The 25,226-nt window shown below is 36.3% G+C and overlaps 1 protein-coding gene across 3 annotated transcripts in view; it reads left to right on the top strand.

The window, feature by feature from the left end:
* NAV3 (neuron navigator 3) overlaps window positions 1-25,226 on the top strand; it is an 858,619-nt gene that overhangs the window by 818,369 nt on the left and 15,024 nt on the right. For all 3 annotated transcript variants that reach the window (XM_082739652.1, XM_082739653.1, XM_082739651.1), the window contains 8 exons: window positions 281-402; window positions 2,120-2,292; window positions 3,904-4,057; window positions 5,458-5,632; window positions 10,200-10,297; window positions 13,048-13,143; window positions 13,418-13,586; window positions 14,819-15,054. In XM_082739652.1, coding sequence (XP_082595778.1) covers window positions 281-402; window positions 2,120-2,292; window positions 3,904-4,057; window positions 5,458-5,632; window positions 10,200-10,297; window positions 13,048-13,143; window positions 13,418-13,586; window positions 14,819-15,054 — 1,223 coding nt within the window. The remainder of the gene's footprint in view (window positions 1-280; window positions 403-2,119; window positions 2,293-3,903; window positions 4,058-5,457; window positions 5,633-10,199; window positions 10,298-13,047; window positions 13,144-13,417; window positions 13,587-14,818; window positions 15,055-25,226) is intronic.

Here is a 25,226-nt window from a genome sequence, read left to right as displayed (position 1 = left end):
CTAGCATAGCATTTCATTTTTGGATAAAACTCAGAATTCATTAAACCAGCAGAGCTACAGACTTATGAGATACCAGTGAATCTTAATGCCGATAACCCAGTTAATTAAAGCAAATAAGGTGGTACTTTATTAAACTTACAAATCCAAAACTGCACTGAAATGATCTGTACAAAGCCGTGTTGACTTTTATTCGCAGACTTCCCCTCAAAAAAGCATAAAAGTCTTATTTGTTCACAGTGAAAGTCTTTGGGAGCTAATGTGATGTTCTGTCTGTTGCTAGATCTCCGCATCAGAAGACAGCATTCTTCTGAAAGTGTTTCTAGTATCAACAGTGCCACAAGCCATTCCAGCATTGGTAGTGGTAATGATGCTGACTCCAAGAAAAAGAAGAAGAAAAACTGGGTAAGCCCTGGTCATCCATCTTATTCAAAAGCTTATTAGTGCACGATGAGTCAGATTTGTTTTGTTTAGAGATTTAGAAGTCTGTAGCAGTTTACAAAGGGACTCCCTCAAGTCATTGGCCCCCCGGGAGGCAGTACTCATCACCAGAATTAGGGTGGCCTGGTGCTGAGGAGGAGAGGTTTTGGTCAGAACTATTCTTGGGTTTGAATCCCAACTCTACCACTTAATACTTGGACCATAAGCAGGCGACTTCACTTTTTGAGGGGGCCTATGTTTTCTCATCTACAAAAATAGGGTAATTAATACCGATTTTATAAAGTTGTTGTAAGAAAACTGAGATGACAGCTATTAATAAATGACAGGACAGGGATTTACCCTGGAGATGAGGGAGAAGAAAAGATGGTGGTGTGGTGGTGATACTGTGGCAGGGATGGAGGAAGAGGAGAGGAAATGAATTGTAAAGAAAGGGAAAGAAGAAACCTGGAAAGCCTCCCCACCTCTCACTTCAACGGGTTATAGTGTGAATAAAGCTTCACCTCCTCAGAAATCAACTACATTAATGTCTGCTTTCTGGGTCTGTTTGTTTTTGGTTTTTTGTTTATTTATTTATTTTTAAGAGAATATAGCAGAAATATAGAAATGTACTTTCCCAGAACAATGCTTTACATGTGCTAGAGATAGAATTTATGATGATACTAAGCAATTGCTAAAAAACTGAGGGGAAGACGCTATCACAGCAAAATGTTTAAAAACCATGCAGTAAAGGATTTTTTTTTTAATACCATGAAATGAAGGTAGTTTCTTAAATAAGTACAACTATTGATGAAATCCAAAACATAACCACCAAAGGATTTTGCTGAGTGCCTGCTATAAATAATGAAAGAAATATCTTTTTTTGTTTTAAAAAAAATGTTTATAAGGTAATATTTTAAAATACTGATCAGCCTTCATTCCCTTGATTTGTAATTCCACACTCTTTCATGTTTCTGCAAGGTGAACTCTAGAGGAAGTGAGGTGAATATAAACCGTGGACAATTTGGCATGCATCTATAAAAAATACCCTACCTTGGCATGAATGCTATTCATTTTGGCAGTAGGCTTTTTATACCTTTCAAAAACAGATTACCTTGTATGTCTTTTCTTTGTGTCTTTTCATTTTAATCTCAAATTTTAAAGAGAAGAGGTAAAAAAAACAAAAAACAAAAAACACTTTCTGAATAGAGCTGTAGGGGATACCAATTCCGGTTTTGAATAGCATGGGAATTGAAAATTTGAATAGAAAAAATCACAATTAATGAGGTGTTAGGTGAATTTGATTTCATTTTCCTTTTTAAGTTTATACTGTCAGCAGGACATGACTTGATTGTAGCGCTAAAGTGGCCCATTTAAAACAAATTGCCTTGAAGAGAGAAGCATTGGGAGTGGAGATCCCTTCAAGGTACTTAGTTTTAAATGAGTGCTCTGACAGCCATGCCCTTGACCTTGCACTATTTCAAAGCCTTCCGTGTTTGCGCTGCGCTGGATTAATATAAGAATAAAACAAAACACAAAACGCGGTATCGTTGTTTTCTAGAGATACCGTGCTGCACCTGTTAATACTCTGCTTGTCCGTACTGACCCCAGGCAGTGGCTAGGATAGCACCTGCAAACTAACGCCCCAAAGCCAAATTCTCCACATGCACACAGACAAGAAAGGTCATTCCTGTCCTCTTTTCAGCTGAGAAGCTCATTCAAACAAGCCTTTGGGAAGAAGAAGTCCACCAAGCCTCCTTCCTCCCATTCGGACATCGAAGAGCTCACTGACTCATCCCTCCCAGCATCGCCAAAAGTGCCCCACCATGCGGGGGACTGCGGGTCCGCATCCATGAAGCCCTCGCAGTCAGCCTCGGCGTAAGTCCCTCCCCTCCGCAGGATGCTGAAGTCTCTTTTAAAAACAGCAGCAGGCCAAGCCCCTGTGTGTGTTGTAAATGCAGTCAGGTGACACGATCTGTGCCCGTGGTTTTCTGATCTACCTGAGAACCGTGGGCAGCCCTGGTTTCTCCTTCCTTTCTCACACATGAGAGTCTGCATGCTTTGCGACCTCACGCTCCACTCTTCTGTGTCATCAGTCTCACTTCTTTGCAAAATGGCCTTTGTCCATGTCTCTGCCTCACTGTGCATTCCATGCAGGTCGCCCCTTGTCTGGCCACCAAAGAAAAGGCAAAATGGCCCTGTGATCTACAAGCATAGATCCCGGTAAAATGGCGTGTGATGCATGCAACTTGCCAAGATGCCAGTTCTAACTCAGCAGCGTTTGCCTTTGCTCTTTCTAAAATTCCTCGCATGCATTTCAACGATAGAAACCTCCTCCTCTGTCTTCCTGGTTTTGAAGTCCAGCTTGTTTTCCTAAAAACCAGGCTGTAATCCATTTGCCTTTAATTCCATTAGATAACCTAGCATAGCATTTTTATAGTAGCTCACCGTTTGATGTTACAAGAATGGATGAAATCTTGAGAACTTACAACGTGTGCTTTGATGAGGTGATTCTGTTTTATATACTGTTTAAATCGGATTTCTTCGGGTGCCCATGACGATGACTAGCCTTGCACTGTCATGTAGAACAGAGCCATAATAAGACCATTTAAGATGCTTGTGTATCCCAGATAATTTCATCACTTATGTAGGAAAGAGGAACCTACCACTAACATTTTGTAATCAACAAGGTAGTCCTCATATTTTTAAATGGGAAAGATACTAGTTCATCAAAAACAAGTTCTCGTACCTTCTTTACTGCAAAACTACCCACAAAACAACAATAACAACAAAATAATGAGGAAGTGATGTGGATGACCTTCAAGGAGCCCTCGACTAGTCCACTTGCATGGGTTGAAACCTGTGATTTAGCTTCATTAGCTTTGATCCCCTAAATCAGCTGAGCTGACCAGGGAGATTATATAACACTCATCCATTATTTAAATGTCCGCAACTAATCTCCCTGATTTATTTTCTACAATATTTATATTGGATTTTCATGGTAACTTGAAGACAGTGTAGTAGCAAATAATGTTACACTTTGCACAGTTTTGCAAATAATAATAATAATAATAATAAGTTTTAAAAACATGAGTACTTTAAAAAAATATTTCCTAAATTGCAAATAGAAATTTAAGTCCCTTGAAGAATGGCAGAATGAGATGGTGTGATGCTATGCAGCCTCATGAATATCAGCCGCAAGGATATTTTGAAGATTACTTGGTCTTGAATAATAATAGATTGTTTTTAAACTTCAGAAAAATAGGAAGAAAGGATTAAAGGAAAAACACAGTTCCTGTTTCCAGTTTGAACCTGGAAATGTATTACTGTTTGTAAAACTCTTTCTCCTCCTCTTTAGGTTTTGCTGGCAGCACAGAACCTCTGTAGCTGCTGGATAATATTGCATTTCAGCCTTAAAGGAAGCATTGCTTTTCCTGATCCCCTGGTTTCCCTCCTGGCAACTGATTGTGTGTTTGTTTCCTTCTTCAGGATCTGTGAGTGCACAGAGGCTGAGGCAGAGATAATTCTGCAGCTGAAGAGCGAGCTCAGAGAAAAGGAGTTAAAATTAACAGATATTCGACTAGAGGCCCTCAGCTCTGCTCATCACCTTGATCAGATCCGGGAAGCCATGAACCGGATGCAGGTCAGTGCTGATCACCTTGCAGGAGCGAAGAGGAGAGACGGAAAATACTGTATCGTTGCCACTCTTGCTTATTATAATAACAAATCTCTCTTTGAAACCCACCATGGAAATAGTCTGTTTATTCAAACTTTGCCCCTCATCTCCTAACACTGAATGGAGCATTTTGTCAAAGCCAGGGTGCGAAGTGAGAGTACCCCCTGGCCAGTTGCACTTAAGGGCCATTCAAGACACTTGTACCAGTGATTGGGTTCACTTGAGAGCTGAGTTTGCCGAGAAACTGCGACAAACCATAAACGTTGCGTCTTCACTTTCCCATGATTTACCTTTGTGTTGGCTTTTTTCCCTTCTTTTGAAATCTGACTTTCAGTTGCCTTTACCTATTTTGTATTGGGGGAGGAGTAATGAGGAAACTACAGAAGTTTAACACAAGCTTTCTAAATATGAAAATAAAAGTGATGTAGAATGCCATCTGTAGAAGTAAAGCTTTTGTATTTGGGTAAACATCTGAAGGTTAATTTCAGAACCAGTCTGTGCTCAGGCTAAGTTTTCGTTTTATTATTATAAACCGGTAATCGCTGGGTATTGTAGAGGGCTGAAATAAGAAAAGCTCATTGCTGAGCAGATTTATCTGCCACTGTGTATATTCACCAAAAGGTCTTTGTGGTTTTTAGAAGCTTAGCGCCCCCATTTTGAAGGAACAGAAACTCTTTGAGATGTTAGCTGGGGTTTTAAAATAACTTTAAATCACCTTTTTTATATTGTTTTTCTTTGACTCTGGTTTTCAACTCTCCATGAGTTCAGGATATTATTACAGATGGAATTATTTACCTGTAAGATTTTAACAGTATGTTTAAAATGAGAAATTTGGGCGCGCATGGGTATCTCAGTCAGTTAAGTGTCTGTCTTTGACTTGGCTTTGACTCAGGTCATGATCCCAGGGTCCTGCTCAGCAGGGAGCCAGCTTCTCCATCTCCTTCTGCTTGCTGTTCCCCTGCTTGTGCGCACTCTCTGTCTCTCTCTGTCAAATAAATAAATGAAATCTTCAAATGAGAAATTTTATGAATGCTTAAAAAATTGTTGTTCTTGATTCAAATGGTATCAAGTCCTGGAAGATTCCTCAAATATAAGGTATATTTAAAAAATGCTTAAACAAATTCTAATGGTTAGTGCATCTATGTTTGTGAATACACAAATATATGTATGTAAGAAAGAGAGTAGGTTGACTTTCCTTCTGAGGAGGAAATCCTGTTTTCATAGTTTATACTTGTTTACTTAACATATCACCACATGCTTTATTTAATAAACCAAATAATCAACTCTGATAAAAGCATTGGTACCATTTTTCTCACTCAAACTAGCTGGATTTTTTTTTTTTTTCATACTTCCCACCCTCACAACAGAATGAAATTGAAATACTGAAGGCGGAAAATGACCGATTGAAGGCAGAAACTGGTAACACAGCCAAACCCGCTCGCCCACCATCAGAGTCCTCAAGCACCACATCGTCCTCATCTTCACGGCAGTCGTTGGGCCTTTCCCTGAACAATCTGAACATTACAGAGTCTGTTACCTCAGGTAATTTTGTGTACACACCTGCCTGAATCAAATCATTCCTATGACTTTGTGACTGGGGAGGGGGCTGGAATTTGGGGAATCTCACCCACCACTCTTCTCACTTAACCCTCATAAAAATGTGAGCCCTCTTAATTCTTGGAAATAGCCCCATTTCTTCTACCTTATAACTTCAAAAGAACATTCTCTGTGAAAGAGTGAAAGACTTAAGAGATCATAGTTTTCATATCATTTAAAAAATTACTTGTGTTTGAGAAGTACCTCCTTAACAATTATGAACACCATAAAGAAAAATAATGTTCTCAGTGCTGAGCATTAGTGCTTATGACTATAATACTAGTAATCCCATGCAATTTTGTGGTATCTAAAGGATATGAAGCCCAGCACCCCTCTGTAAATTTGACCAGATCTTGCATGATGTTATGTGGAGAGAGCATAACCTCACTCAGGGCGCACAGTTCTATTAAACCTTCAACAAACAAACGAAAAGAACTCACTGGATTCTGTTACTGTGTTCAAGGGTACTAATGAAGGGACAAGGATGCAGTTTTATTTCATAGCAAATAGAATCATCTGACATAATGTTATCTTAGTATCTGACCAACTCTTCATTTATAAAGTGTAACAGCTCCTATGGCCCTGAATCATTTTATGTATAGAAGATTGAGTTGAGGAGAGGTTTACATGAAGATCTGTGGTAATTGCAAAACATAGCCACCAGATGACGCTTGAAAACCAATGATATACATGTTCCTGGGCAGCTGTAGATTCCATTATACAACTATATAATTCTTCCAGGCTTGCCTTAAGTGACACTAAAATATAGCAGAAGATGAGGAAGAGAAACAGAGACACAGCATGCTGATGTTGATGAAATTGTTACTAAATCACATCTCTTCTACAAAGTCAGAATTTTAGTAATTCTACCGTTAAATCTGTCCTTCATAATGTAAAATGAATGGTTCAAGTATATAACTTGCTTTCTTCTTAGAAAAGACAGGTGAGGACTAAAAAGGCAAGTAGGAACTCCTTGAAATTCAGGAAACCATTTGGCAGGTTTGTGAGAAGAGAAATGAATTCGGAGAAAAAACATCAACTAAAATAAATATCAATAGCTTAGAAAATAAAGAGATGTCACAATTAAATGAACTCCTAAACCATACAGTAAATTAGAACTATGGGACTGTGATAGTAACTTGGATGTGTAAATTGTCCCTAAGGTGTTATTACCCAAGTTTTTCAAAAGATACTAAAAAAGGAAAAAACAGAAAATTTAAACGTGTAGATTCTGGGAGCCCTGAGTGATATCCTGTGTGTTGGCTTGTCCATGATGAACCTAATGGAGAAGAGAAGCAGTCAGTGACTCTCTTGTCCTGGCTTGACTCCTAAGGAAAGACAGGGGCCTGGACAACATCACGGCAGGATTTCCCTGCTTGTTACATGATTTTGTTTTATCTCATTGAAATATAATAAGGTTTAAAGGGGGCATAGTTAGTACTAAAGATAGCTTAGAAACTGAAGCCAAATAAAAATGAAACTAAAATTCATGTCCAGGAAAGACTAAAATTCATAAAGATAAATATAATTAAATAAATCAAATATAGTTTCTGTATTCATCAGACTGAAAATACTGATGTCTGTGATTCAGAATTTGAGGCAAATTTTGGGGGGAAGAGGGGTTTCAAAATTGCACTTTTTAATACTTATTTTATTACTTCTTTGTAGTTCATTATTATTTTATTTTCTTAATTATTTTTTACTAGTAACAATTGTATCTGAAGTAATAAAAGATTAAATCACATGACTAGGATACGGTTTTCACCATCTTCACTCTTGTTTACTGGGTTCAAAATTAGAAATCAGAAGTTCCTTTCCATTGGGGTTTTTTAAGTAAAAAAACTTTCTAGGGTTCATGATCAATTTGTTATAAAAGGTGAGGGGTAGGCAGGGCAGTAGATAATTGACAAATGTTTGGTTCCTAATTTATAACTGCATATTCTGTATAGCCAGTAAACACAGAATTTGAAAAGCCTTCATTTTTTTGTTCAGAATTTCACTTAATTATAACCAGAATGCCAGGTCTTTTTATTCTTCCTTCAAAATATTGACAGAGGACCATAACTTGTTTTCTGCAAAACAAACAAAAAAATAAAACCAACCCCCATAGAAAAGTTTTGCCTCAAAAATTTGCTGTTTTCATTTTTTTCTTGGAGTTGTTTCTTCAGGTGATCATCTTATCAATATATTGGGAACAGGGGGAGACACATAGTGAGTCATGATGTGCTCCTCCCCCCACTATGAAGAGAAGGAGTTACAATAAACACACAGAAAAAGGGAATAATGGTTAGAACAGCTGACCTTATTAAACACTGAGGATAAAGTACTATAAAAGCATTATCTCTGATGGTCTCAGTAACCCTATGTAGTAGGTGCTGTGTGAGCCCCATTTTACAGATGAGGAAACCAAGACTGAGGAAAGAGATGATAATAATTTGTTCAAGATCATGTGAATAGTAGGAGGCAGAGCTAATATTTGAACCCAGATCTGTATGAAGCCAGTACCTGATCTTTTCACTACTATATTCATTTTGCTTTAATTAACCACATACAAGATGTCGAGAGTCATACATTCATTTATTGTAAATACTTACTTCTGCTCTCAGGAGAAATTCCATATTTTCAGCACATTTTTTTAAAAAATAAACATAACATGAAAGGAGTAATAGGTTCCAAAGCAAACCTGAACAGAAAAGTAGATCAGAAATCAGACTAAATGTCTTGCTGTGGAGAACTAGGCCGCTCACGACCTGGCCCTTGTCCATCTCATTTCATACTACTCTTCCCCGCCCCCAACTTGATCTCCACAGTCCGGCCACGCAGAGCATTGGTCTGAGCCTTGAACACACCCAGCTCTTTCATCAAGGGTTTTGCATCTGTTCTTGTTTTCTGGACCTCTTTTCCTAGGTCTTGCTGGTCTTATGTCTAAACAGCGCCTCCTCAAGGAAGGCTTCCAGGATGACCTATCCGTGTAGAGCCAACTTCCTTCGGTTATTGTTTCACTGCTTCATGCCCATTATTTCTTGCACTTCACACATGCTAAAATTACACTAGGAGAATGTATACTCCAAAAGAGCAAAAAATTCATTTTGCTTCTTAGCCTTCATTCCTAATGCCCAACACAGTTCCTGGTATCATTTAGGTTTAATAAATATTTTTGAATATTTATAAACATTTATGACTAATGGAGCAAAGCACAAAGAGATAATTTGGTCACAGCCTACCAGAAATTTAGATGTAGGCAGTCAATGGTATCTATTCTAAACTTCTAAGAAAAAGAGCAAGAGGATTAAATGACACTTAACAAAGAGTTTTATTTTTGACTGAGATAAGCAATAAGGTGAGAAGTTCTGAACATATTGATCTGGTAAAATAAATTTCTAGTAAGGAGATTATCTTTGGTGATTTAAAAATTTCTAGCTACAATAAATGAAGGCAATGCGTGGCCTTCCAATAAAAAAAAAAAAAAAAGAATTCCAGCAAAAATATCCATGTTTCTCAAATTCTCTTGATTTTTGATGATTTTTACTTCTTCCTTTGTGAAATTACATACTCTTAATTATTAAAATAATAGGACCATTTTATTTTCAGAAGGTAATTGATTAAATTATCATTTCTCTGATAGTACATTCACAGCCTTTATCTCTATAAATTTAGTCAGAGTAATTGAGGCCTCATGTCACCAGACACATGTGCTTTTTAGCACGTAGCTGAGTTCTATAATAACATTATTGTCAAAGGAAAACTTATATGTGGGATAGTTGATGTTAGTAATTATCCAAATGGACATTAATCTCATATAATATATTTTGAAAATTAATCTTTAATTGCATTTAAAGGCTGGTGCTTTGAAGGTTAGCTAGCTTTATCATGCTTCTGTAAGTCTTAGCTGATTACTAGAAATACTATTTTGGTTTTAAAAACTATAAGCATGAAGGGTACAGGAAAGTGATAATTAATGTACTTCCATAGGGAAGTATAATGCTATGGTTGAAATTCAATAACAGTACCTAACAATTATAGATATAAGGTAAGCAACAGTAAAGCTGGATATGTGCCAGATGCTTGAAAATAATTTCAGTTGACAGCCAATCTCAGCACCTTAGCATTCGTAAATTGCATGGGTATTGAGTTTGAATATTTTAGGTTGGTTAGAAAAGTCAAATTGCTTTTCAGTTTGTCACAGTTACAATGGTAACAGAGTATTACTCAGTTATTCCTCAGACCTGGGTATAATAGGAAAAGAAACCCTTTATTTCCTCATCTGAAGGCAATGGCCCAGCATGTGGGTGAAGGTCTTTGAAGGCAGAAATAAATTCTTAGACTGAACCTTCAGTCCAACCACACTAATTCATCTTCTTGAAAGCTGAGATTTTTCAAACTAGTTAGGCTAGAATGGGAAACAAAAAGACCAAATATTCCCACTGAAAGTTATAAAACTATGAGGGAGAAAACAATGAAAATAAACAGTTCCAAGCTAATGTGACTCTATTGTGGTGTGAAACTTTGGTAGATATTTTGCTAGATGATGCTGGCGATGCAACTGGACATAAAGATGGCCGGAGTGTGAAAATTATCGTCTCCATAAGCAAGGGCTATGGCCGAGCAAAGGTATGTTCTTAATTTTAAATTCTTTAACTGAATTATGAACATGACCATGAATCAAATCTATTTTATATTTGAGTGTTTGTCCTAGTAAATATACTATCAGCGTATGTATCTTGGCATTGGCTTAATATATTGTAGAAGCATGGAAGTTAGGGACTTAAAAGAAATGATACGATCATATAAGTAGAAATGTGTCTCAGTACATCACGTTCATTCACTGGCGACAACCATTCTCATTGTTTGTCAACCATTCTCATTTCTAGAACTTCAAAAAAGTAACACTGCTTTGTTGGACAACAACATCTTGTCCAACATTCTTTTGGTGTCACCTTTAAAATACAGGTGTATTTATGACATGTAGTAACATGTTACCAGAGTTATCAATATAGTCATTGTACAAAGAGGAGACTATAAGCTATATGAATATTATAGACCCTGGTAAGAAATATTCACTGAACTTAGTATGATATTTCCATTGATGCTATGTGTATGTATAATTTTTTAAGCAAAGTCTAAGTTGATGAGGAAAATATTTTAACTTTTCTGAATCAAATTTTGTTATCATGACTCAAGTCCTTTTTTAAAACTAAAAGTATTATTTTAAGCTGAATTTTGTAGTTGAGTGGCCAAGAACACAAATTTGTAAGTCTCTGAATTTTTTCCTATCAAAAAGAAAAAACAAAAACTCCTTTGGAATTTTAAAATAATTGAAGTTTTGAAGCTTGAAAAGTAAGATAGCACTTGTGAATTTTTACACTGAGCAAATATTCAAAGAATTCCAATGCCATAAACTTTCTGCTTGAGCTGCAGATTTATGCCAGATTTTCCCAAGTGGGTCTTCATGCAAAAGGCTGTAATAGTCTCAGTGAAGCTTAAACTTGCTCTAATTTAAAAGCAGCTACTTACAAAACACAGTATGAGCATTCATTTTGCCTGGGTTACAATAATACTGGGAAACAAGTTTTCTTTTTAAAAATAATGCTAAAAAGTGATGTTTTTGAACATTGAAGGTAGTTGTCTTAGTTTTCTTGAGCTTCTATAACAAAATACTATAGATTGGGTGGCCCAAACATCAAAAATATATTTTGTCATCACTGTGAAGCCCAAGATCAAGATGCTGGCTGATTTGGTTCCTAGTGAGGAATCTCTCATTGCATTGCAGATAGCTAACTTCTTGATATGTCTTCTTATGTCCTTTCCAAAGTGTGTGTACTTGGAGAGAGAGAGAGATGGAGGTCTCTCTCTCTTCCCGTATTTATAAGTTACTAATCTCATCATGAGAGCCCCATTCTACTGACCTACTCTGACTTCTTCCTAAAGTCTCCATTTCCAAAAATCATCACATTGAGGGTTATGGCTCTAACATATGGATTTGGGGGAGATATAAACATTCAGTCCATAAGAGTACTAAAAAAAATCACAATGGTTTGCTGTGAATTTCTTAACTCTTTCTGGAAAAGGTATTGGCTTCTAACTTGAATTATATCTAAATGATGACAATAATCATTTACCCTTATATTGGTAAAAGTTACAGATAAAAAATCAAGACTCTAAGGTGGCTAAGTGACTTACCTAAAGTCACATTTCTTTAATTAGGTGGTAGAATTAGGTAGGTAATTCTATGTTGTAGAATCCGTATCTCCTAATATCTGACTTAGGTATTATTCTAACACCTTTTAAGGATGAATGCAGTAGGCGACCAGAGGATTGTAATGTATCAACAAGCTAATTATATCTACTGGCCTCATGCTTACTTTTACATGACCATTTCCAGTCATCGTAAAAAAGGCTACACTTAGACTATAAATCTGGAATTATTTGTCCAATATATGTAGAAAGTCCTCAAAATCCCATGTGACAAAAAATAATAATAAATTTGGGACCATTCTTTGTTTTGAAAGGGATTCTTTCCTTGATAAAGTGAGTCCTGTAGGATTCCCTGACATGTTCTTTTAGTGGATTTTCTGATAAATTCAAAATGGGAACTGTTTTGTAAATATGTGAATGCCATGCTACTGTGGATAACACATTTCTAAAAAGATGGATTAGACTTTAGAGGTGTCTGGGTGGCACAGTCGGTTAAATGTCCCACTTGGTTTTGGCTCAGTTTGTGATCTCAGGGTTGTGAGATTGAGCCCCACATTAGGCTCTGTGGTCAGTGGGGAAGCTGCTTGAGATTCTCCCTCTCCCTCTACCCTTCCCCAGGAGTACTCTCTCTGTCTCTAAAATAGACAAAATAAATCTTAAAAAAAAAAAAAAAAAGACATTAGATTTTAGGTATAATCTAAATTAACAAATGAAAAAACTGATTTTTAGACTTAGCAAAGATAGGATCAAAAATGAGTAAGATGAAGTTCTAGGGCACATATGAGATAGTTCTCATCCATCTCTGTCACCTTCTCCCTTCTACCAAGCTGCTTCTCTTCCAGAATGCACCTACTGCATTAAAGCAAAAGACTATTTTTCCTACTACCAAACAGGTCATGAATCAGTTTTCCATACCATTCCACTTCATCTCATCTCATTCTTTCTTGTTGTTGTTATTGATGTTACTTCATTTGTTTAGTTTGTTGGGATATGTTTTACTTTATATAATAAACTATACATGTCTGTTGCTATAACATCCATAGCATAGGCTTAATGAACATTTTAGTCCTTAATTATTAGTACATTAGTATGTTTTATTAGAAAATAGAGTAATAAAACAAGACATATAACTGGGTTTTATCATGTTTTATTTTATTCTTTCTTAGGATCAGAAGTCTCAGGCATATTTGATAGGATCCATTGGCGTTAGTGGAAAAACCAAGTGGGATGTCTTAGATGGTGTAATTAGACGTCTCTTTAAGGTAAGTTGTGCAAGATATCTTGATATTAATTTTTGACTATGCTTTATTTTAGATGTTTTTCTTAGCTTTAGTAATGTAGACACATCTGCTTTTTCTTCCCTCCATTTCAAGTAGTAAGGAAAGCTTTCTCTCTTTATGCTGCGTGATATTAATAATTCTTTTATTACCAATTCCAAAATTCTTGACAGCTAGCTTCATATCCCCATGAGTTTTATATTTGTTGTAGATGAGTTGAATCTCTGTTTTGACTTCCTTTTTGTATGTATCATTTTAGGAATATGTGTTCCGAATTGATACATCCTCTAGCCTTGGTCTGAGCTCTGACTGCATTGCTAGCTACTGTATAGGAGATTTAATTAGATCTCACAGCCTAGAAGTGCCTGAACTGCTGCCTTGTGGATACCTTGTTGGAGATAATAACATCATTACTGTGAACCTGAAAGGTAAAAACAAAAACGAAAAGAAAACAAACTGTATTTTTTAAACCAACATCCATTTTTTTCTTCCTTTCTTCCCTCCCTCCCCCCATCCCTCCCCTCCTCCCTCCATTTCTCTCTCTCTCTCTCTTTTTTTTTTTTAGTTTTACTTCAGATTTTCGTATTTGAAAATTGCGTTAACTACATTGATAGTTTTAGTATGAAATGGGACATATTTATTTTTAAAACACTAAAATCTTACTAAAAACACTAAAATTCAAGTAAATGAAATTCTTTGACTTCTGGGATGTGAAACTTGGAATGTAATTTTGAAGATTCTCCAAGACTCAAGAATAGGAATGTGATTTAGGGAATTTCAAATTTCTAGGTTTTTCCCCATTATCATCTTTCATTTTGGGAGGGCACAAAGAATTTCTTGCCTATCCCAGAGTAATAAATTCATCACTGTACTTTGATTTTAAAATATGTGTACCCAATAAATACCCACTGGGGATAGAGAATAGATGTTAAGAATTGGGGCTAAGAAATTCTGTTTGCTTTGGATGATGTGATTAATTATAGGCAAATGGAATATCTGAAGTATACTTGTCTCCCTAATTCTTTGTTCATATATGTTAAAGAGCCAGAACAGATCTCTATAAACTGGATTAATAGAGGAATTTGCCAACATTTGATTTTGTGATTAAGGTGCTTGGGTTAGTAGTAAAAGGGGATACTATTGCTTTACTTCTTAATTCCTTGCCAAATATCACAATTCATATTCTTCCAAAGCTTAAGTGGGTGAACAGCTGGGGTTTATAATGAGAGATAGAAGAGAATGAAGAGGAAGAGAAAATAGGAAGAAAAAGGGAAGAAAATACATATGTATTTTAATTTGTACACTAATTCTTAACAAAACTACCACCTTCAGAGGGAAGGAAGATATTATAATAGAATTTATAGTAATTCTTCCACTTCTCTCTGGAAACATAAGTGGGAAACCTGAAGTAGACAGTGGAGGAAAGCCTGAACAAAAGGAAAGCACTTAGGTTCATTTAGATGTTCACTCTGCCTTATTAGTAATGCTTTTTTATCTTAAAATGGCAACACGTGGTTGTGAGTTAGAAATATCAAGGAAAGCATTTTACAAAGCCCGCATTCCCATGACCAATAAAACTCTGTTGTGGGTTAACACTGTATTTTAAATTCCAGCTTCTGTAGAACAATAAGGCATGCTGTTCCTTTTGTTTCTCCTTCAGGGGTAGAAGAAAACAGTTTGGACAGTTTTGTTTTTGATACACTGATTCCTAAACCAATTACCCAGAGGTACTTTAACTTGTTGATGGAGCATCACAGAATTATACTCTCAGGACCCAGTGGTACTGGAAAGACCTATTTAGCAAACAAACTTGCTGAATATGTAATAACCAAATCTGGGAGGAAAAAAACAGAGGATGCAATTGCCACTTTTAATGTGGACCACAAGTCAAGTAAGGTAGGTCACAAAGTCCTAAGAGAATTGTTGCTATTTATCGTGTTTTAAGCAATTAAGCTATAAGATTATGTGAAATCCATTTTGAACATGGAAACCTACCATCTCTCTGACTAAAACTAAAATCTGGTGGATGACTTAACCCTTTTTCATGAGTTTAAACAAGACTGCTCTTCGGTAACATGCAGTTATGAGGTACTTCTCAAGCATTGAGAATATACAGAAGAAAATGACAAGTCTCTATTGTCTGATTTCTCTTAGACATCCATCTGGGAAGTGTTAGAGTAGAAAGAGATCCATGCAGAGTTCTGTAGAAGCAAGAGGGGAAAATATAATTCTTCCTGGAAGAATTATAGCTTTATAAAAAGTCAATACTTGACCTGGGTCTTAATAAATAGGTGGGAATTAACTGGGGTGTTACAGCCAGGAGGATGTGGGTATGATTAGAATAGTCCAGGCAGAAATTCTGGGAGTAGCAATTTGCTTACATTTTATTTCTATAGGATTTCTGCTTAAAAACCTTAGGAAATTGAACCATATTTCATTTTGCCATCAACGAAGGTCTAATGTACCATAATAATCAGCTTGAGCACTCTCAGCTATTAAATAGGCATGAGGGGGCTATAAAGCCTAGCCAGTACTTTCATATATTATGAGTAAAACAAAGAATCCTAAAAAGAAAATACTTAATGCCTAACATTTCCTAATGCTGGAATATTTTTGCCTGTAAGTACACATTAGATTCTCAATCAATTCAGCCTAAGCTTCTCTTAAGAAACTTTGTCTGTTATGGGCAATACCTTGATGGAATCCACATGACAGTGGGTGATGTCATTTTTCCAAAGATAACCTGGTTAGATGATCTAAACTAACCCAGTGACTCAGAAAATTCAGGCTTACAAATTTTCAGAAATAAATTTAGGTCACAAAATTTGGATTGGATTCTTGAAATAAACCAGACATACAGCTTAGTGAACAAAACATTTCTTAATGTTATGAACAATAAACCAAAAAACTGGACAACCTAAGAGCAATGGAAAAGCTACAGAAAAAGCAACGGAAAAAAACTTAACAACTTACCATGACTGAATCCGGAAGAAATAGAAAATCTGAATAGACCAATTACTTGTAAGGAGATTGAATCAGTAACCAAAAATCTCCCAAAGAAGGAAAACTCAGGAGCAGATAGCTTTGCTGGTGAATTTTGTCAGACATTTAAAGAAGAACTAACACCAGTCCTTCTCAAACTCCTCCAAAACTTTGAAGATGATGGGACAATCCAAAACTCACGAGGCCAGCATCATCCTGATACCAAAACTAGAAAACGATACTGCTAGAAAAGAAAACTATAGACAATATTCTTGATGAGTATAGATGTAAAAGCTTTCAATAAAAATATTGAAATCAAATCAACTTCAGTAGCACATTAAAAAGATCTTTCACCATGATCAAGTGGGATGTATCCCTAGGGTACAAAGATAGTTCAACATAGGGAAATTAATCAATGTGATATGGCACAGAGAATGAAAACAAATCATATGATAATCTCAATAGATGCAGAGACAACATTTGACAAAGTATATCATTCATGTAAAAACTCTTAACAAATTAGGTTTAGAAGGATCACTTCTTAACAAAGGCCAGATATGACAAGCCCACAGCTAACACCACAATCAGTGGTAAAATGTTGTTAGATTTTCCTTTAAGATCAGGAACAAAACAAAGATGCTGACTCTCATCATTTCTATTCAGCATAGTCCTAGAAGTCCCAGCTAGAGCAATCAGGCAAAGAAGAAGGAGGAGGAGGAGGAGAAAGAGAAGAAGAAGGAAGAAGGGAAATGAGAGGGGGTAAAGAAAAGATATCAGAATCAGAAAGAAAGAAGTAAAATTTGCTCTATATGCAGATGACATATTTTTACATATAGAAAATCCTAAAGACTCCACCCCCAGAAAACCCTGTTAGATTTAATTAATGAATTTAATAAAGTTGCAGGATATAAAATTAACAAACAGAAATTAGTTGTGTTTCTATACACCAACAATGGATTTACTGAAAATGAAATGAAGAAGTTGATCTCATTTATAGTAGCATCAAAAACAATAAAATACTTATAAATTAAAATTATTTTACATAATATTTACATAACTAAATTTACATTACATTGACGAAAGAAATTGAAGAAGACACAGATAGGCATCACATGTTCATGGGATGGAAGAATTAATATTATTAAAACTAACAAAAACTATCTATAGATTCAATGCAATTGCTATCAGGATTCCAATGGCATTTCTTATAGAAGTCCAAAAAAAAAAAAAAAAAAACCCTCATAAAATATATATGGAACCATGAAAGACTCTGAATAGACAAAGGAATCCTGAGAAAGAAGAACAAAGCAGGAGATCACACTTCCTAATTTCAACTATACTATGAAAGTATAGTCATTAAGATAGTAAGGTAATGCCATGACAATAAATGCATAGAATTGGCAGGCACAATGAAACAGAATCAAAAGCCTGGAAATGAACCTAAGTCTATACCATCAACTAAAGATTTAAATGTAAGACCTGAAACCATGAAACTCCTAGAAGAAAACATAGCAATAAAACTCCTTGACATGGGTCATGGTAATGATTTTTTGGATAGGACACCTGAAGTACAAGCAACAAAATAAAAAATAAACAAGTGGGAATACGTCAAACTAAAAACTTCCACACAGCAAAATGAACCATCAACAAAGTGAAAAGACAACCTACAGAATTGGAGAAAATATTTACAAACCATATATATCTGTGAAGGGGTTTATATCCAAAATATAGAAAAAACTCATTCCACTCAATAGCAAGAAAACATATGAACCAATTAAAAAAATGAGCAAAGGACCTGAACAGACAGTCTCCAAAGAAGGTATACAAAAGATCAACAGACACATGAAAAGATGCTCAACATCACTAGTCATTAGGAAAATGCAAATTAAAACCACAATGAGATATCACCTCATGCCTGTTAGAATGGCCATCATCAAAAAGACGGGACTGGAACTGGAAGAGATTATGCTGAGTGGAATAAGTCAAGCAGAGAGAGTCAATTATCCTATGGTTTCACTTATTTGTGGAGCATAACAAATAGCATGGAGGACATGGAGAGTTAGAGAGGAGAAGGGAGTTGGGGGAAATTGGAAGGGGAGGTGAACCACGAGAGACTATGGACTCTGAAAAACAATCTGAGGGTTTTGAAGGGGAGGGGGAGGTCGGGGTACAGGTGGTGGGTATTATAGAGGGCACGGATTGCATGGAGCACTGGGTGTGGTGCAAAAATAATGAATACTGTTATGCTGAAAATAAATAAATTTAATTAAAAAAAAAAAAAAAGATGGGCGATAACAAAAAGACGGGAGATACCAAGCTGGTAGGGATGTAGAGAAAAGGGGACCCTTGGCTGTTGGAGGGATTGCTAATTGAAATAGTCAGTGTGGAAAACAGTGGAAGGAACCTCAAAACTTAAAAATAGTACTGCCATATGATCCAGCAGTTCCATTTCTAGGAATGTATCCAAAGGAAATAAAAATACTAACTCAAAAAAAATTTGCATCCCCCCCATGTTTATAGAAGCATTACTTAAAATAACTAAGATATGGAAACAACTTAAGTGTCCCTGAAAAAAAAAATTGGTGTATAGATACATATATGTGTGAGTGTGTGTGTGTATGTATATACACACAGTGAAATATTATCCAGCCGTAAAAAAGATGAGGAAATCCTACCATTTGCTAAAAATGGATAGACTTTGAAGGTATTATGTTAAGCGAAATGTCAGAGGAAGACAAATACTGTATGATCTCACTTATATATGGAATATCAAAAAAAAAAATTACCTGAGGCAGAGGATGGGGGACAGGAATTGTAAGAAAATGTTTAAAAGTTACAAACTTGCAGTTACAGGATAAATAAGTACTTGGGATGTAATATTAAAATGATGACCATAGCTAACACTGCTGTATGACATACAGAAAAGTTGTTAAGGGAGTAAATTCTAAGAGTTTCTTTCACAAGAAAATTCTTCTTTCTCTTCTTTTTTATTGGATCTATATGAGAAGACGATGATAGCTGAACCTAAGATGATAATTATCTCATGATATGTGCAAATCAAATCATCATGCTGTTCACCTTAAGTTTATGCAAGGATGTATCTCAATTATTTCTCAATAAAAATGTTCTTAATGGAGTAGTTTATTAAGTCCCTATCACTGACCAACTGAAATCTAAGGCAGATAGCTGAATTTCCTTTGGCTTGGTTTTCCCAGCTGTAATATGGAAAAAGTAGTAGGGGCATGGTAAGAGCTAAGAGTGTGGGGGTAGGTGGTGGGAAACGGGGGAGATATTTATATGCAATTAATGTATAATAGCTTTCAGTGAAGATTTCTTTCACAAATACAGAGCCATGCAAACATGACCCCCCAAACTTAGTTCAAAACTATCTTATATGTTGTTTTCAAGGAGAGCAATCATGTACATAAAATATGCTGGGATCTCTTCAAGTTAAATAAATATAGCTCATGAATTCCAAATATTTCCTTGGAACTCATCACCCTTCAAATTTTTGAACCACCCATTCTCATTTCAATGAAATAGAGACATGTAACCTGAGGTCGAATATTTGACTCTTCTCTAAACAGAAGTATAAAGAGTAGAGTCATTTGTTTGCTTCAGCCTACATGTTTAATGCCTCCTGCAAACTCTAGGTCTCCTCAGAACGTGACTTAAAAAAGCATTTTACCACCATTCTTTTTTCTTCTCTGCGAGAAAGAGGAAAGGATTATGTCCCTTAACCATCTTCAGTGTATTCTTTGAATTTCCCCCAATGTTGGTATGACTTTAGAAGTGACTTCCTTATGAAAAAAACAAGTGGTTGGTAAAAAGACAATAGATTTGTTATAGGAAACCATGTCATTTGGACAAAGTTGGGGATCACTTAAAATCAAATTTTTCATCAAGTAGAGTGATTTGGGCTTCATTGAGATGTAGTTTAACATGGTATAATAAAACATTTGGTAATTTACACTAATAAAATTTACACTTAGAAAGTTATTTATTCTTATAAAATCGGCCTCACTCCTCACATTTACTGTTATATTTATGTTCTTTTTATTTCAGTCAAAAAACTGTTTAGTGTTTGGAGATGCTCTTAATCAATAATATTATACTAATTTTTTTAAAAAAAATTGTCACCAAATATTACCAGCACTCTTATTTTCTTCTTTTCCTGAATAAAATCACTTGTGTCATTAGTAGGTGAGCTTAATGTTTATTATTACAAAAAACAATGACAAATAAAGCCTAGCCAAGAGCATTGGAACAGAATTAATGAGGCTCGGAAGTAGTAATAGGAAAAATCCCTGGACAAATCATGTGGCATTTGGCATCAAGAAAGCAAAAAACGTGTATTGTTTCTTTCTGTTGTAAGATCTGAATGAGCTGTCAGCAATGCGGGATACCGTCGTTGCTAGAGAATTTAGCCAATTCTTGCCAAATTCTCAGAGATTCTGCAATGGTTTTTGTTTACATTGGTTTGCTTTTATGTGAGGAATGGGTAAGTGAAAATGGTATAAAGGAGTCGGGATGAGTAGTTGAGACTGTCTGAGGGGCAGCTGCTCACAGTGTAGATGTACTAAAGTAAAGTGAGAACGAGGCATGAAGTAATAAATCCTGTCCCTGAAAAATGAAGCCATGTCACGGCTGACGGGCGATATGCTAGGCTATAGGAAGCAATGAAGAGACAAAGCCAAAAAAACACTTATGGATTCAAAAAAATGTCAAACAATAAACCCACCAAAAGAAAAAAAAATCTTTTCACGTGTTTGGTACTCCCCTGCATTTTACATTCTGTCCCTCTTCCTGCTCTCGAAGTCCTCCCTCGATCTGCCAGCTGGGATATTTTGATCGAGAGCAGTACACATAAGCAATTACACTTTGTGACATTTGATCTAGTGAGCCCAGAAGGCTAGAGATGGATTTAGTAAATAATATGTAGCCAGATGAAAACACTTGGAATGTTAGGTAGGAAAAGATCAGAAAACTGGTCTTGGCAGATTCATTTTTTTGGGCCTCGAGTCAAAACCAGAGAAGGCAATGATCAACAGCTTTTACAGAACTGCCGATTTCTCCATATATTTTCAGAGTATGGGATTCATCTAATTATCAATGTCCATCTGATAGGTATACCTGTTTTCTTTTGCCTAATTAGATCTTGCACATGAAAATTTTAACGCTAATGTATCAGTATTTCGATCTAAGATTGAACTCCAATTAAGTGATAGTGGGGATTATAAAGTGATTTCAAAAGGGTGTGAGAAAAACTCAAGTTATGTGACAAAACTGTTTGTGTCTAACTTTGTCCACTTGCAGCTGGACAAATACACAATTGTTTGTGTCTAATTTTGTCCACTTGCAGCCATAGCTTTCATTAGATTCCCAAAGAGGACTACTGCCCTTCTCAAGATGAGAGAGAATCATGAGAATTGAATGGCCCTACTTTCCCACAATCCCTCAGGGATGTCTTAATTACCAAATTCAATGCCCTTTGATTCTCTTCTCTGTATCTCTCCCTCTCTCCCTCTCTCTCTTTCTCTCTTTATTGCTTATGGATAGCAAATTGCTATAGACCATCCTCCCTTTCTAGAAATTCCTCTAATTTTCGAGATTATCATTCGGTTTCCTTCTTACCCTCCAGCAAGCTCCTTCTCAGCCTCCTTCACCTCCTGGTAAATGAAAAGATGACCCAACATTCTGTTCTCTCCCACTTCTGTTCTCACCTGCATAACTCCCCTCATTTCAATTTGCATTGATTCACATTGGACACTGTTAGCCAAGCCCGCCCTCCTGAATAGGAGGCCTTTCCCTTAGCATACACATGTTTCTACCACATACACAAGTTTAGAAAACCCAGGTTCAGCTCTGAAAAAATACCAAATCCATCTTCTTCCCTCCATCTCCGCGACCATCACCCTCCCACCAAAATTAACACTATCCCTGGGATGACAGCAACTGTTTTCTAACTGCTTGATTCACAACTTCTGTTAAATCTCCCTTCTCTCTCTTTCTGATTTTTCCCTTCATCTCATGAAAAATACAGTATCTTTTCATTATTGAAGTCTGACTGCATTAAATCCTGCAACATTTTTCTATTCTTTTCTGTACAAAGTCAAAATCTTCCCACACCTGTACCATCCCTATTGAGTCCCATATTTTCTCTTGGCTTCAGCAGTTTTGTTATTCTCTTGACTGGTCCCTCTTCTCCTCTACAATATACTTACCACAATTTAAATCATGATTCTGACTACATTACTCAGGACCCCACACAGAACATTCATTGTTTCTTTGCTGCCAGTAGGAAAAATCCAGTAACCTTTCAAATCATACCAGGTTGCAAACACTTCTTTCCAATTTACTCAACATTATTTATATTCACAAAACATATACTACTAGTTTCTTTCTTACCACTTTTTTTTTTTTAAGATATTATTTATTCATTTGACAGAGAGAGATCACAAATAGATGGAGAGGCAGGGAGAGAGAGAGAGAGAGAGAGGGAAGCAGGCTCCCTGCTGAGCAGAGAGCCCGATGCGGGACTCGATCCCAGGACCCTGAGATCATGACCTGAGCCAAAGACAGCGGCTTAACCCACTGAGCCACCCAGGCACCCTTTTACCATGTTTTTTTTATGTTTCTGCCTTTAATTATTCTTTTCCCTCTATTTGGAAAGCTCTTCTTCCATTTTTAAGCATCAAAACATTACCTAATCCTAAAAATAAAAGGTTAGTAGAAAATAATACTACCACCAGAAAGTCTTTTTTGGCAGTACAAGTAAGGTTTACATGCTTTGAACAAAATCTTTCGTGTATGCTCTTTTAATACATTTTTTAAAGATTTTATTTATTTATTTGACAGACAGAGATCACAAGCAGGCAGAGAGGCAGGCAGAGAGAGAGGAGAAAGCAGGCTCCCCAAGGAGCAGAGAGCCCGACGTGGGGCTCGATCCCAGGACCCTGAGATCATGACCTGAGCCGAAGGCAGCGGCTTAACCCACTGAGCCACCCAGGCACCCCAATACATTATTTTTTTAAAGATTTTATTTATTTATTTGTCAGAGAGGGAGGCAGAGCGAGAAGGAGAAGCAAGCTCCACACTGAGCAAGGAGCCCGATGGGGGACTCTATCCTAGGACCCTGGGATAAGCTGAAGGCAGGCGCTTAACCCTCTGAGCCACCCAGCATCGCAGATACATAGGTTTTGTGGGGTTTTTTTAAGATTATTTATTTATTTATTTGACAGAGAGAGAGAGAGAGAGGGATCACAAGTAGGCAGAGAGAAAGAGAGGAGGAGGCTCCCTGCTGAGCAGAGAGCCCAACAGGGGGGCTGATCCCAGGACCCCTGAGACCACAACCTGAGCCGAAGGCAGAGGCTTAACCCACTGAGCCACCTAGGCACCCTACATTGTTTTTTCTACTGTGAATTACAGTTTGGTTTTACACACACACACACACACACACACACACACACGTAACCCACTATTCTGGGTAGTAAGCTTCTTGAATGCTTTTCCATTTCTAATTAATCATTATCTCTTTGGTATTTCTGTTACCTTTGATAAATAAATGGCTCTTTCCCTACTGAAAAAAAAAAAGTTGTTCGTTCACATTTGTTTATGTAGAACGATCCAAATTTTTCTGCATAGATTCAAAGTCTATTTTCTTTTTCATTGCAACACCACTGCCATGCACAATGTCTCTTGTAAAAACAGAGCACTTATTTTTCCCCAAACACATCACACGCTCATACCTTCCAGCTTTCACTCTTTATTATTTGTACTTCAATAGTTTGTCCCCAAGGACCCTGTTCTCTTACTAACTTGAATGATGATCCATTATTTTTGTACACCTCAGGGGATTGTCTAGAGCGATGAATGTAGAAGATAGGCAGTCAGTGTTTTATAAATGAATGAATGACTTAACATGGGTAAATTATTGATATAAATTCCATTTTTGTCTTTTAAGATGAATGAAATTCTCCAGACTATTCATTAGTTGAAGCATATTTTTCTGTATTCTCTGATTTGGGCTATATTTGTTCAATGTGATTGGCTCAATGTAAGATATCCAGTGCATTAGTTTTCTAATAAATTTTATATTTGAACTTAATATATTACTAAATGCCTCAAAACCCTGGCCACTGTTTTCTTAACCTTTTCTTCTTTTAGTTCTAAAAGTAGTATTACAGACAGAGGGTGGCGACCTCTAGGATGAGTGGTTATCCATGTTCACCTACCTGGCTGCCAGAAATGGTTTTTTAACCCTGACCAGGATTTACAAATTGAAAATGTCATTGTAAATATGCAAATATTATGGAAATGTTCTTCCTGATTAGGATAATTTTAAGAAACCTAATTATGTGTCTGGCCTACCCATCTGTGAGAGCAGTCAGTCAGTGAACTGGTTATCATATTTAGATTAAAAGCTATTAGAAAGGAATAATACCTTAAAAAAAAAACAATAAGCTCAAGAAATGCTAAATGCTAATGTCAAGTGACCCAGGGAACCACAGCAAATTTTGTCTTTGTTTAAAATCATAGAAGTTGCATGAAGATTATAAATAATAGCCATACATCTCTCTAAGTCCTGGGGCTGTGATTTCATGTACCCTATTGAAATGAACTAGAATTAAAACATTTAAAGGATTAGTGGAAATTTAGGTGTGCCTCCTTGGATTTATTATAAGGTTTGCTGAAATCCACTTTTACCATTGTAATACCAAAAGCAAGAATGAAGTCTCAATATTTATGGTTTATAATAAGAACTCATATGCAGAACTCACTGCCCCCTCTTTTATTTTTTTCTTCTTTTTTTAAGGGGACACAACAACTGAGAAATATGCTTTTGTTTTCAAAATTTTCTATTTGCAGCAACTGTTCTATATTGGCTTTTCTGTTTGCTCTTTTCTTTAAAAAATATATTTTCTCAGCATTATATTTCTTTACTTGGTTTTATATCAGCGCCATGACCTATGGGTTTTAGTCAAAGTTACTGGATGGCGGACAAAGTGTGCTATTCCTAAACTATGAATTGCTTGCCATTGTTATAAATCGATCATTGATGTATTTGTTTCCTTTATTTTTTTCCA

The sequence above is a fragment of the Mustela nivalis genome (genome assembly GCF_964662115.1).
Source record: "Mustela nivalis genome assembly, chromosome: 7".
Lineage (NCBI taxonomy): Eukaryota > Metazoa > Chordata > Mammalia > Carnivora > Mustelidae > Mustela > Mustela nivalis.
The sequence above is the reverse complement of the archived record's forward strand: the minus strand, read 5'-3'. Positions and strand labels throughout refer to the sequence as shown.